The sequence below is a fragment of the Vipera berus genome (genome assembly GCF_964194415.1).
Source record: "Vipera berus genome assembly, chromosome: 4".
Lineage (NCBI taxonomy): Eukaryota > Metazoa > Chordata > Lepidosauria > Squamata > Viperidae > Vipera > Vipera berus.
In genome coordinates, this window is record NC_138206.1 from 92,870,983 (window position 1) to 92,886,342 (window position 15,360).

At 37.6% G+C, this 15,360-nt stretch overlaps 1 protein-coding gene across 7 annotated transcripts in view; it reads right to left on the reverse strand.

Moving 5' to 3' along the window:
• ATP11A (ATPase phospholipid transporting 11A) overlaps window positions 1–15,360 on the reverse strand; it is a 129,683-nt gene that overhangs the window by 62,233 nt on the left and 52,090 nt on the right. For all 7 annotated transcript variants that reach the window (XM_081326603.1, XM_081326598.1, XM_081326597.1 and 4 more), the window contains exon 2: window positions 5,968–6,090. Coding sequence is in view for 6 of the 7 variants with exons in the window: in XM_081326598.1 (XP_081182724.1) it covers window positions 5,968–6,090 (123 nt within the window). In the remaining variant the exon portion in view is untranslated. The remainder of the gene's footprint in view (window positions 1–5,967; window positions 6,091–15,360) is intronic.

Genomic DNA, 15,360 nt, shown 5'->3' on the forward strand with positions numbered 1-15,360 from the left:
CTGGAAAAGTTGGGAAGTTAATGTAAGTTAAGATTTAGATTTAAATCTTAATTTACAAAGGAATTAGACATGATTTCTTTCTTTCTATGTCAATAGCACAATATATTGTTTACTGCTGGGAATAAACTACATATCTGCAAAAACATTCTATGATCATACAAAGATTATATGATATATATTATATATCTATGTATGTCACATATTAAAATAAAGTGGATTGTATTACTAATTAGCCTAAAATACCATTCTTCAGCATTTCAGAGAAGATGACGTGTACTTTGCTACGCTTGGCTGTGACAATCATTTAACAAACCTCTAAAGAATGTTGATAAATTGGGTAGTAGTTTGTGAAATACCTCTGAGCCATCCAAAAGGAAGAATACCAAGTTTGGTATTTTACACACAGAACATAGACTTGGCTTTAAAGTGATTAGGGAGACCTCATGCCAAATTAATTCCCTAAGGCAGTGTGTCAAGGTGACATGTCACTGTTCACCAACACCCAACAGCTTGAAAGCACACACTGTTTTTATGCAGTTTTTGGAAGCTATGGAAGTTGCATGACAATGGGGTGTGGTCTTGACCGGCCTCAGAAGCCTCAGTTTTCAGAGGCTGCAAAGGCCACGGGACAGCATTCTCTGAAGTTGCTTCAAGAACAAAGGCCTCGTGCAACCTGAAGAGCAGCCTCAGCTACATTACAGGGACATGTCAACATAAAGAGAACACCACCTGAAGATAAGCGGTGTGTATCACATCATGGGGAATGCTAGACTGGTGGGTAGTTGCACCATTAACAAGATGTCATGGTACGCAAGGCAGCCTTTTTGAGTGGCAGCAGCTAAAGTTGAGGTGGGAGCCTCAATTTCAGAGCCAGCCTCAGCATTGCCACTGAGTTTTCAGGATGGCCTAAAGAATCAGAACAGAAGAGAATTAAAAAACAGAGTTGGAAGGAACTTTGGAGGTCTTCTAATCCAACCCACTGCTCAGGCAGGAAACCTTACATCATTTCAGACAAATGGTTGTCCAATCTCTTCTTAAAAACTTCCAGTGTTGGAGCATTCACAACTTTTGGAGGCAGATTGTTCCACTGATTAATTGTTCTAACACTCAGAAAATTTCTCCTTAGTTCTAGGTTGCTTCTCTCCTTGATTAGCTTCCATTCATTGCTTCTTGTCCTTCCTTCAGATACTTTGGAAAATAACTTGTCTCCCTTGGCAACCCCCTGAGATATTGGAACACTGCTATCATGTTACTGCCTAGTCCTTCTTTTCATTTAAACTAGATAATCCAATCTAGAAACCCTTCTTTAGCCTCCATTCCCCTAATCATCTTTGTTGCTCTTTTCTGTACTCTTTCTAGAGTCTCAACATCTTTTTTACATTGTGGCAACCAAAACTGGATGCAGTATTCCAAGTGTGGTCTTACCAAGGCATTATAAAGTAGTATTAACACTTCACGTGATCTTGATTCTATCCATCTGTTAATGCAGCCTAGCACTGTGTTGGCTTTTTGGGCAACTGCAGCACACTGCTGGCTCATATTTAAATGATTGTCCACTAGGACTGCGAGATCCCTCTCACAGTTACTACTATTAAGCCAGGTACCACCTATACTATACATGGGCATTTGGTTTTTCTTGCCTAAATGTAGAGCCTTACTTTTTTTGCCATTGAATTTCATTTTGTTAGATAGCGCCCAGTGCTCAAGTCTGTAAAGATCCTCCTGTATCTTAAGCCTATCTTCTGGAGTGTTGGCTATTCCTGCCAGCTTGGTGTTGTCTGCAGATCTGATGAATTCCCCATCTATCCCCTCATCCAAAACATTTATGTTGAAGTAATGGGTCTAAAACAGAGCCTTGGGATACTGCACTGCATAATTCCCTTCATGTAGATGTAGTTCCATTGAGGACTACACACTGAATACGGCCGGTCAGCCAGCTATGAATCCATCTGGTGGTGATGTTGTCTAGCGTACATTTTTCTAGCTTATCAAGTAGTAGGTTGTGGTTTACTTTATAGAATGCCTTAAAAGGTAAAGGTAAAGGTTCCCCCGCACTTGCGTGCTAGTCGTTTCCGACTCTAGGGGCCGGTGCTCATCTCCGTTTCAAAGCCGAAGAGCCACCGTTTGTCCGAGGACGTCTCCGTGGTCATGTGGCCGGCATGACTAGACGCCAAAGGCGCACAGAACGCTGTTACCTTCCCACCGTAGTGGTCCCTATTTTTCTACTTGCATTTTTACGTGCTTTCGAACTGCTAGGTGGGCAGAAGCTGGGACAAGTAACAGGCGCTCACTCTGTTACGCGGCACTCGGGATTCGACCCGCCAAACTGCCGACCTTCTGATCGACAAGCTCAGTGTCCTAACCCACTGAGCCACCGCGTCCATAGAATGCCTTACTGAAGTCCAAATAAATTATATCCACAGCATTCCTCTGGTCCACTAATTTTATCACTTTGTCAAAGAATGCAATAAGATAAGAGGAGGATAAAAAGGAGGATAAAGAGATTTCTTAGTGTGGTTGAAAGAATGAGTGATGCTGAGAGATAAAGGTTATTTAACTCAGAAGGGCACAACATGAGATTTGGGTGCCATCAAACACCAAGTGTAAGATTAACATAAATTTCAGAAACCATTTTATTAGATGTGCCATCTTGAGAATCTGGAATAAATATAAACCTAATATGTCTAAAAATACCTCTATGGCTACATCCACAAGCATATTATACAACAGAAATGGTTAGACATGCTAAATTGCTAGAATATACCCCATGTGCATTTAAAATAAAATTAAGAGCGGAGACTTTTTGCACGGTAGCAACTGGTCGCAGTCTTGCGGATTCTCCACATCCCCATAGCTAATTTTGCCCTGCCAGGGGACCCTAAATGGTTCTAAGTCACCCCAGAGAGGCAACGAAGAAAGAAGGATGCTCCAGCAATTCTGGAACAGTGGTGGCTGTTCCGTTTGACTTGGGAAAAGCCTTCTAACCCGACAGGAGAAAGGCTGGCCGTATTGCAGTGACCAACCCAAGCTACTAGCAACTGAAGTCCAAAAGCACCAACCAGCGCAACTGTGAACAGCGTGCTTGAAACTGGGTGAGCAATTCAATCTTCTCTTTTCTATTTTACATTTAATTTCGTGGAAAAGATCCCCAAGAAGCAAAATACCTTGTAAAGGGAAGGAGGGGGATTTCTGCCACACCCTTATACTAACAGAAGTGGCGAATTAATCTTTTTATGGAGGATCAAAATATATGGAAGTGAAATAAATATAAAACTTGAAACTTAAAACTCAAATCTGGATAAATCTAAAATTGTTGGAATGGTTAGGACTCTCATTTTAAAGATAATTGTTCATTTTGGAAATTGAAAAACAAATAGTTGCTGACACCTATTGGCAGATAAAGACTATGACAGCTATGACTTTAATATAAGACTTGGCAAAATCTGGGAAAAGGAAATCTATGTCTGTGACCTTCAAAGCTTTAACAACAAAGAACAGCTGTGACAAAAAAAGACAATAATCTGGACCATAGACAAAGAAAGAATTATAAATTTCAACGGGGGAAAAAAACTTTTTTGAACTATTTGGATTACAAATATCTATCTAACTGAGACTCTAAAGCTATTTGCAGAAAAAAGAAAGGAAGAGGAAAACTCAAATTCTTGGCTATCATGGATTAAAGACATGTAGAAAGAACATATCAAGAAAACATAAATACTTCACAGGAGGTGATATATAGTATATGGCAACTAATTCAAACAACAATTAGTTTAAACCACAAAGAAATCCAAAACAACTTTGAAAATATAAATCAATATATTTCCAAGTTAACTCTACAACACAAAAATTCCCGAAAACAACAACAGAAAAGGAGCAAATAAAACAGATAAATGGATATAGAATTGAGAATAGAGACTTAAAGATGGAACTTAACAAAATAAGGAAACGAGATTTAATCCTAGTGGAAAAAAATTCACAAGAATTGGAAAAAAACAACTTATCCTTTAAGACTACAAGATAAATCTGAGGACAAGAAAACAGATTGGATAAAATGGACTGTAGACATGTCAGGAACATTGGAGAGAAAAGAAATGATAAGAGAAGCGGAGAGAAAGAAAAAGATTTTCAACAAACATGGAAAGGTAGAAGTCCCGTACAAAGACACCTCTCCTGATTTACTTTTTATATCTACAGCAACATTTACAAGCATATAGAAAAACTTTTTGATTCAGCAAAATACACTGATTAAGGAAGATAACGGGCAAAAGAAAAAGACTAAAGTGGAAACTAGGAAAATAGATGATGGGACTTACCAGAGAGAATACTTAAAAAAGAAACATTTGTTTGAATATGGTTAAAGAAATAGAAAAGATTTGGAATATGTATGTCACTCTAAGAGGGATGAATTCTCTAAATATAATATAATATGCTTTTGTCCCTTTTTTGTTCTCTTTCTTGAGAATATAAAAAAGTTGAAATGACTGAGATAAAGGAAATGTTTTAGATATTTAAATGTGATTGAATTTAAGAAAATTATAATGAATAAAAATGTTTTGAATAAGAGTTAAAGGACTAGATGACTAGATGTATTAAATGGAATATTTAAAGATTAAACATGTTTTTAATTATGATTAAAAAGAATAGGAAATTTAGGAAATAAATACATATTAGCTTAGGAGGGTTATAGATTTTAAGTAGTATGTTATTTTTTATGCTTCTTTACTCTTGCTTTTCTTTCTTTTTTCCTAGTTTTATCTATTCCTTAAGAAATGTAAAAGTGTGAGATGGTTCATATGGAAAAATAGAGTTAAATTCTTAAATGTAATTAATTTTTGAGAAAATCTTAACCAGTAAGAATATCTAGAATTTGGTGGGAGAAACATATTAAAATAAGGAGTGTAACAGGATCTATGATAAGGCAACCAGAATGATTGGTTAGAAAAGAAATATTATATTGATGTGATTATTATTTTTAGGACTATTGGGAAAAATATATATGCAAAATATGATATTTTGGGAAAAGAGGAAATCAACTAAAACTATTGTGTGGATTATGGATTATAAAAATCAGTTGTCAGTGGCTGTTTTACAAATGGAACCCAGACAACACATTGTTCACCAATTATTAAGTGATTTATGTTTTTAAAAAATCAATAAAATATATTATCAAAAAAAGAGACGATTTGATATCAGAAGCATATAAAGTCAGTGTTTTTAATATATCCAACTCTTAGAAAGATTTGAACTTAATAAAGTAATGTATGGTTTTGAACATGATAAAACTACATTTGAAACAGCTATATAAATCAATTATATATTCTATTGCTAAAATGTACAGATTTTAGTTGAGACTGGAAACAAAATGAACCAGTTATAGACTGCATGGTAAGATGGGCTAAAATTTTGGGGTATTTTTATTACACATCTGTTTCATTCTGTATTTTGGCATTTATTCTCTCTCTTGACTATTAATTTTTGTTAGTTTTAATCTTTCTTTTAAATATTTAATAAAGTCATATGACATTACCCAATGTATTAAGGCTACCAGATGTGGGCTGTAATTTCATAATCACTGGATAACAAGAAAACTGTATGTTTCTGCTGGCATCTAGTAGTCTAACTGATTTCTGCAGCCCAGATTTGGTGGAGCCAATCATGTATCTATTGTGGGGAAAATCCATTGATAGTATACTGTAACTGTAAATCAGCACATAAAGTCAATTGAATGTGCTATTTTATGCTTGCACAAACCAGCAGAAATTTTGACTATTGGCAAATTTTAATAGTAAACAGGAAATTTTTATTTCAGTGTCAAACCTCTGCAACAAAACAAGAGATTTTGTTGAAAAAAATGAAATTGTTGATAAAAAGAGGGGAGTGTTTACATTAAAGCCAAAAGTATAAGGCAAATTAAATAACTATGATACTGTATGGGGCATTGAAAAGAATAAAGATATGAAGGAATACCTTTGATGAGACTATTCTGTTATCTGGATATCGCTGCAGAATGTATGCTTCAGCACCTGGAGGGGGTTCACGATGCCCAACATAAATTGTCCGATTGTCTACCCAGTTCTCTTCCCCAGCACACTGTGAAGAAAAATAATAATTAAGCCAGTAGTTCTACATCAGAGGCTGGTGTTTTTTTTAGGGAGAACATTTCCCTGATTTGAGGTTATCTTTTTTTCTGTTTGCATTATTGTAGTACTGTTGTGTTCGTATTTTTGTATGAGGCACATTTTATACCATTTTTTTTAATGTAAGCCTCCAAGAGTCCTTATTGTGACAGTATAGAAATATATTAAATAAACAAATGATAAATAACTGAACTGATGAGACATATATCAACTCACCCTTCATATAAGATTAAAGTTCCATCTCCTAAATCTCTAATAAATAGTATCCATAATATGAAATATAATACATATATCTATATAGTATTTAAAGCCTAACTGTACACTACCCAGAGATGTGTGGTTTCTGCATTTGATATAGAAATAAATAAATAAAACATAGTTTCCTGAATAGTTATAGGTAAGCTGTTAGAATCCTATATTTGAAACAATAATTACTTTTGTATTATTCATAAAAATTATATATTAGGAAAATAACTCCTATCTTAGAATATACAGTATGTTCTTAAAATATATAGGCTGTAGTCCACTTTAGATGTCCAACGAGGTTCAAGGATACACTACTAGTGCTTGACTTTGCTTCTCTTGCTTACAAACTAGAGTTAAGCCAGTGCTAATGTTTCCTCACATTTTGAATATGTTTGTGCATTAAATAATTCCAGTCTTTGTTTCTAAAATTTTGCTTAAGGTACTTCCATGCAGAAGTTTCAGAGCAGATTTTCTAGGGCAATTCAACCAAAAAATAATTAAACCATCAATTTTATGATTTCAGAAATTTCTGTCTAGGGGATTCTTCAAGTTAATCAAGTTGGATTTTAACTTTCAGTCTAGCTATATAGTGGGTGCCTGAACATTAATAACATATTTGAAACTATACTATAAAGAATCCTCTACAAATTTGCCTTGAATTGAATTTAAATGAATGACAAAGGCAAAGCAAAGGAATTTGCAGTTCACATCCATTATTTTTAGAATAAATGACAATTGGCTGAGTTCATTCAACATGTTAATCCAGTGGCACCCAACCGTTTCGACACCAGGGACCGATTCCATGAAGAGAGATTTTTCTGATGACCAGAGAGGGCATGGTTTTGTGGATAGGGCTTCACTTGCTTGTGTGGCCTGGTTTCTGGCATGCCACAGACCGGGGGTGGGGACCCCTGTGTTAATCCATTAAACATGATTTTACAAACCACTACGCTTCTATTTGCAGAACACCCTCTGTCAACTGAACAAACTATATTGACAGTCTGATAATAATAAGATGACAGGAAGTTTAGATCAAATCCTGACTGATTGCAATAGAGTTATTTTTTAGAACAAATTAAGAGTTTGCCCACTAGAAATACAATAGAAACACAAATCCAGGAAAATCATTTAAATACCCTCTTTAATCTAACAATCCTTGTAATTCACCTCTCTTTCCATTTCATATCACTTTGTCCTGCATAGTTTCTACTTTCATGGTCTTTTCCATCTTGATATTCCTCCTGATTATCTTTTCTGACATGAAATTTCAGTGTTTCCATAATTATACAGAATTCCCACACCCACAAATCTGATACCAAATATTCACACATTTATGATTAAAATTAAATACTATGCTTTCCCTCAGTTCAGTAAAAGGAGACAAGGTTCCTATGAAACCTCTTCAAGGTTATAAACAGCAAAAACCTCTGAGGCTTATACTGATCCAGATAATTGTTTCTTTGTCTATCATTTGAGAAATATGCTCTATAGCAGACATGTCAAACTCGCAATGTCACGTGACATCGTGCAACGTATTGGGACGGTTTTATTTTTATTATTATTATTATTATTATTATTATTATTATTATTATTATTATTATTATTTATTAAACTTATATACCGCCCTTCTCCCGTAGGACCCAGGGCGGTTCACAAGGCAATTAAAACAACATAACAATACAAAAAGTTAATAACAATTAAAATAGATTAAATTTTCCTTGATTAAAAATCTAAAACCCCTATGACTCTGATTAAAACCCAATTACAATAAGTTAAAAATTAAAAATTAAAAATTCTCAGTCCTGGCCGGAAAGCTCAAAAAGCCAGGTCTTCAGGTCCCGGCGGAACGAACGAAAATCAGGGGCAGTCCTGAGCTCTACGGGTAACTGGTTCCAGAGGGCAGGCGCACCCACAGAGAAGGCCCTCCCCCTGGGTGTTGCCCGACGGCAGTCTTTTGCCGGCGGCACCCTGAGAAGGCCCTCCCTGTGGGAGCGCACAGGACGAAGGGAATTTGATGCCGGCAGCAGGTGTTCCCTCAAATATGGTTTTGCCATTGCCAGCAATGGGGTGGGTGTGGCTTCCACGTGACGCATCTGGCCCACAGGCCAGCAGTTTGACACCCTTGCTCTATAGTTATATAATGGTATGTGGGGATGACCTTGGAAGACAGGAGGAAGAGACACAGACCAAAGTATGGTTGGGCAGCAGCAGCAAAGTCCACAGAACAAATGGGGCTCTGCCAAACATCTCAGAAGGGAGCCTCCCTCATTTTTTGGACTGTCAAGATGGGGGGGAGGGAAGAGATGTACTTTCAGGCTCACAAAATTCTTCTAATGAAACCTTACAGTAAAGATAAAACTAATGCTTTGTGTAATGGTGCTGTAGAAGACTCCTGCGAGTCCCTTGGACTGCAAGGCGATCAAACCGGTCAGTCCTAGAGGAGATCAGCCCTGACTGCTCTTTAGAAGGCCAGATCCTGAAGCTAAAACTCAAATACTTTGGCCACCTAATGAGAAGGAAGGACTCACTGGAGAAGAGCCTAATGCTGGGAAAGATTGAGGGCAATAGAAGAAGGGGACGACAGAGAATGAGGTGGCTGGATGGAGTCACTGAAGCAGTAGGCGTGAGCTTAAATGGACTCCAGAAGATGGTAGAGGACAGGAAGGCCTGGAGGAACATTGTCCATAGGGTCGCGATGGGTCGGACACGACTTCGCAACTAACAACAACAATGCTTTGTGTGCTTTGTGCCTGGACTAGCTCACAAGGCTGACAATAATTTATGAGAATAAAACAGAGTTTTTGCTTTGTTGTTGTTTTCCCCATTAATTGGCCAAATTAATACACCAGCATCAGAAAAAATAACATACTAATTCATCCTTGGAATAGAATACAAACATGATTTTTTTATTAAAGTAGGAGTCTGAATCCTAATAAAATATAGCTTTAGGGCATCCATTCTGTATATTTAGCACATTTCTCTAATTCTCATAATAGCTTTTGACATTCAAACCTTCAAGGGAATAGAAACCAAGAACAATTTATATTCCCTTTTTTGATGTGTGCATCTCTGTATATAAAAGTTAAATTATAACCAACGTGCTTCCATTATCTCCCATTTAGAAAACTAGCACTGTTATCTTATATTATAATTTATTCTCTTAATTTAAATATCATAAACCAATATTTACACAGATTGCATTACTCTGCTTAACTGAAAATAGCTGCTACAACAGCTATTAAAGCTGTCATAATGGGATCATAATGGGCACAATTAAAAATCTCAAAGGTTTAACACGTTGCATCAAGGAGAAGCCTGTCACTAAGAGAATAGTGTTTGTTGGGACTATGGCAGGGCCAGATCAGATTACACTAAAATTTATTTGCATCAACATCATTGATTCCAATAAATATACAGTATGTGTGTAAATGTGCATGTGTACTCTTCTGTTCAATTGTATTTGATTCTCAGAGACTGCCTGGATATGTCCCTGTTTTCTTGGTAACATTTTTCAGAAGTGATTTGCCATTGCCTCCTTCCTAGGGCTGAGAAAAAGAAACTGGCCCAAGGTCATCCAGCTGGCTTTGTGCCTAAGGTGGGACTCACATCTCCCGGTTTCTAGCTTGATGTTTAGCCACTACATAAAACTGTCTCTCATGTATATATATTTGCTCACCAAAATATTTATTTATTTATTTATTATTGGGACTTATATGCCGCCCTATCTCCCGAAGAACTCAGGGCGGCTAACAATAGTAACATATAATAAATACAGAAGTTAAGATAAAAATTAAAATTAAAGGGCTCTGTACAATAAATTAAAATTAAAATTAAAATAAATTAAAAGTTAGAGTTAAAAATTAAAAACATAATTAAAATCCCTGTCAGTCCAGGTCAGCCAGGTGGAAAAGGAGTGTTTTGAGGCCGCGGCGAAAGGACCGGAGATCTTGGGCCATCCGAAGCTCATGGGGGAGCTGGTTCCACAGGGCTGGCGCTCCCACAAAGAAGGCCCTCCCCCTGGGGGTCGCCAGCCGACATTGTTTAGCCGACGGTACCCTGAGGAGGCCTTCTCTGTGTGAGTGTACTGGGCGATGGGAATTTGTTCCTGGCAGCAGATGATCCTGCAAGTATCCCAGTCCTAAGCCATGTAGGGCTTTAAAGGTAAGTACCAGCACCTTAAATCTCACCCGGAGGGCAACCGGTAACCAATGCAGCTCACGCAGGAGGGGTGTAATATGGGAGTATCGGGGTGCTCCCAGCACTACCCGTGCAGCCGCATTCTGCACCAGCTGAAGCCTCCGGGTGGTCTTTAAGGGCAGCCCCATGTAGAGAGCATTGCAGTAATCTATACGGGAGGTAACGAGTGCGTGGGTGACTGTGCGTAGGGCATATAAGTAATATATACCAAATATATAAAAAATAGAATAGCTATATTGATCAAACTTTTAAAATATAGCAAGGTAAAACCAAAGGCACATAGTGTGGCTCATCTTAATAGGAGCTGCTAGGAATTCTGTGATTCTGGCCACCCAATTCTCTTTTAATTGGATATTGAAAAGGGAGGAATGGCTTCAAATTACATCTTTCACAACCTAGTCCTGATCTGGAGTAAGCACCCAGAAGGGATATTTTGGATTTTTGTGTGCCATAATGCATATAACATTGTTTAATCCATGGTCTTCTGCAACAGAAAGACTATTCTAACATCTCCCTGTAGAGCAGGGGTGTCAAACTCAATTTCATTGAGGGCCGCATCAGCATTGCGGTTGCCCTCAGGGGGCCAGGTGGGTATGGCCAGGATGGGCGTGGCCTACTGGGTGGGTGTGGCTAGAGTGCGTATGGCCTACTGGGTGGGCGTGGCCAGCTCTACATCATTCGCATCAAGGGTGCCTATGGGGGCCTGGGCAGGAGTGGGACAGATCTGAGGGTCTCTGGCAGAAGGAGGGTCTCTGGGCCAGGGCCAAGGCAGCGGGGGCCGTTCCCTCACTGTTTCCAGGATGGCTTCGCGGGCCACATGAAACCACTTTGCGGGCCGGATCCGGCCCCCGGGCCTTGTGTTTGACATGTCTGCTGTAGAGTAACAAAATATTTAGAATTAGACTGAATTTTACTTCTAGTCTTGAGCTAAGACTCAGAATAAGATAAGTCCATTGCAAAGGTTTGTATCCTGCAGACTCCAAATCAGGATCTTTGCAACCATTCTTCTTTCAGCTAAGGAATCAAGTAGCACAAAGCCAGGCAAACAATACAGGGAGAGGTCACACAAAGACAGGAGGAAAAAAAAAGAATTACACTCCTAATCCCAGGAAGAGAAGGGAGGGAATGTTGTTCAGGAAAGACTGGATTAAAGACATAATAACAAGTTCTGCTATATAACAAACCACTAAGACTTCCAACTATTCTGATTCCCCAGGTTGCTTTCTCCTACTGCAGTCTGCAATCTACACGCTGGGAGGTGAGAGGCATGGAAGGGACTCATATGAGGATAAAGGATGGGAGACCTGCATGGAAGTATGCAGTAGGGTCATGGAAGGAAGAAAGTCCCATCTGTAAGGGGAAGCATTTGAATGGTGCATTTAAGGTGTCACTGCACTTCATTGCAGCTTTGATGTTGATGATGATGGGATACAGCAAGAGCAAGGATGGAATATCCCCCCAAATGGTAGATCTCAAGAGTCTTGGTCTACCTCCTAGTGGTCAGACAAGGTAGAACTTTCCATTATCTTATGGTTATCAGTTTGCCTTCCTTTGTGGGCTTTGTCTCCAAATATACCAGCTCAGTTTTAGAACATTGGAAAGAAAAAACCAGATTCTATGAATCTTCAATAATATCATGCAAAATATACTAAGACTCATACTGGATACAACTATTTTGGAACTTTATAATACAATTGATTATCATTTCAATTGAGTAGGAGGATAAGAAGCATAGAAGATCAAAAACCTGTGCTGGTAGCTTTATGCTTCAGTTAATAATAAAAATTGATACCTTTAAAAATAAAGAAAGTGTCTCAAAACAGTTATATTCCATATGATATATGATGTGATATGTGATATGATATTAGTTTCTTTCCCATCCTGGTTCACTCCATATATGTTGAGACTACAATTGCTGAAATTCTCAGCTAAGACAGCTTGAATTTGATCTTGGTATGACCAAAAATTCTGGGAGTGCATCTATCTAGAAGGGGTTAGCATAGAGAAAGCTGTTTTGGAGAAAGCCCTCTAAAATTATTCTCAACTTCTACCTTCAACAAAAAATAATTATTTTAATTTAATTTTTCCTATTTTAACCGCCCCAGTTGGACTATAATATTTATATAATTTATATGTTTTAATTGTACACTGCTCAGCGTCACTGTGAATGAGATGGGAAGTCTCAAATTTGATATATAAATAAATAAAACAAAATAAGTAAAAGTAATACTTAAAGCAGCAGCACACAACATTAAAGCCATTATTCTACAATCCCCTCCCCCAAATTCTAACAATACTACAAAAGATATTGCTGGAACTCTTGATAACATTTATCAATATATAAACTTTAAAAGGATAACAAGAGACAGTTTTCCACCCTGTGCCAGAGCTCCCTCAGAAAATTCCACTAAGACCTTTGCAAAAAAAAAAAATCACATACACAAAAAGAATAGAAACATCATGCAGCAAAATGGACAGGGTAGTGAAGTGTATCCATCTCTTTGTACTTTATTACTTAAACCCATTAAAAGGTACATCCAAGAAACCATAAATGTGCCTTAGCATTATGACTTTCTAATAATAACCAAAAGCTCAATGTACCGAAACCAAGTTTCATTGGCACATCAATGAGGAAGCATTACTTATGCTTTCTCTTGCTTCAACACTGTCAGCAAAAACAGAACCCAAAACTGGAAAAAAAATCCATTAAGCTGTCTTTCTATCACATAGAAAAATACCATTTTCAAGAATGTTATCTTTATCAAACTCAAAAGTTAAAGGAATAATAATTTATATATGACTTTGAGTCTAGTTTAAAGGACATAAAAGCTTTAAGAAAATGATGAGACAGAAAATTTACAAATAAGTGACTTTGGTTAAATATTGCGATTTTTAGAGATTCATGCTTTTAAGAATGTTTTCAAAAAATAAAAGCCTATCACCCTATAGCCGTGGTGGCAAATCTATGGCACGCGTGCCACAGGTGGCATGCAGAGCCCTCTCTCTGGGCACGTGTGCCATCATCCCAGTCCTAGGCCTTCAAGCTGGGTTTTATAAAACTTTTCGCTTTAGGCCTCCGCCGCTGTGTGCAAAAAAAAAAGGTTCAATCAATCAATCAATTTCAACTTCTTTCGGGGGAAAAAAAAGATCTTGCAAAGTTGGAATTGATTGATTGAACTTTTTAGTCCCACCTAGTCTGCCGTTACACTGCAGCCATGCCTACCCAATGGGCCACGCCCACCCAATGTGCCACACCCACCTAATGGGCCACACCCACCCGTTACCCGACAATACATAAGTGAGTTTTGGATTGCAGTTTGGGCACTCGGTCTCTAAAAGTTTCGCCATCACTGCCCTATAAGCTAATGCATTAGAATAAATGCACCATAGTTGTCTGAGCAAGGTGAGATTGATGGGCAGCTGTTTATGCCAATGTAACTAATGGACAACAAATATGGAAAGCATGAACCATGAGCTTACCACTGTCACCACTTCAATAAGCAAATCCTTCTGGACAACACCTGCAACATGCTACTGTACTGTCTGGTCTTATAATTAGCTAGACAACAGTGCTAAAAACAAATAATGTACTTGCTAGGCAACAGAAGAGTTTTGGCCTTGAAAAAGCACTTACCATCTCTCATACTAGTGGGGAGAATCCAAGGGGGCCACAAGATGGTGTGAAGGGATTAGTAAAAGGTTTGAATGTATACAGCAGATATAATATACCACGTTCTGCATTCTAAATTAATTACAATTTGTACAATTTTAATCATTCAGCTTCTTTTGATTCAAAAACATGAAACTTGAATTGAAACTCTAGAATTGATTTGGTTCTATCTTGATAAAAATGTAGCTAAGCACTGTAATAACAATAAGAAGATATGCTGTATATATAGATATATTGCAAGGACTTTCTCTTGAAATACCAAACATTCCTTGACTTTGTAGACTACAATTATCCATAATTTGGAATTAATTTTAATTTAGTGTCTTATCTGTAACTAGATGTGGTGAGAGACCATGAAGAAGCTGGGAAGGTAATGGAAGGAATGAACAACCAAGAAATAGAAAGGGGAAGAGGAACTCTGGTCTCATAATTGACAGTAACCCAGTTCAGTCCTTCTCAACCTTGGCAACTTGAATATGTGCAGATGCTTGCTGGGGACATCTGGGAGTTGAAGTCCTCAGATCTTCAAGTTGCCAAGATTGAAAAATACAGATCTAGGTGGTACTTAGGCGCCTGCGAACAATGGTTCAAAATGTTCCTGGAGTCTTTGCCTCAATGAACTCAGTTTCCAAGAAACTGTAATTACATGTACTTTCAGCAATAAAGATATATCATTGAAATTAGAGTAATTTGTTCTTTCTTTAGGTACTAGGAAAAAAATATAGGAGCAGAAAGGAAAAACATAATTAACCAACAAATAGCACAGAATTCAAAGTTCATCTTTAGAATTTTGGATTTGCTGCTTGTAGTCCACAGGCTATTTGTATAACTTGTTGACTAAAAACTGGTTTCAATTGTCTGCATTTGTATAATTCATGGTATCATAAACAAAGACACTGACTGAAGCTGCCCAACTTGCTGAGTTATAAAATGAGGCAGTTCCATTTTAGTGCAGCATGTTGTGTGAATCCAGTTAAACTTTAGATATTGCACATAATATTTACGATATTTATATTTTATTGTATTATTTTAAAGATTTGTATGACCATCCATCTTAGAGGCCAACTCTGGGCAACTTACAACATTTTTTTTCCTTCTCTTAATCTGTGT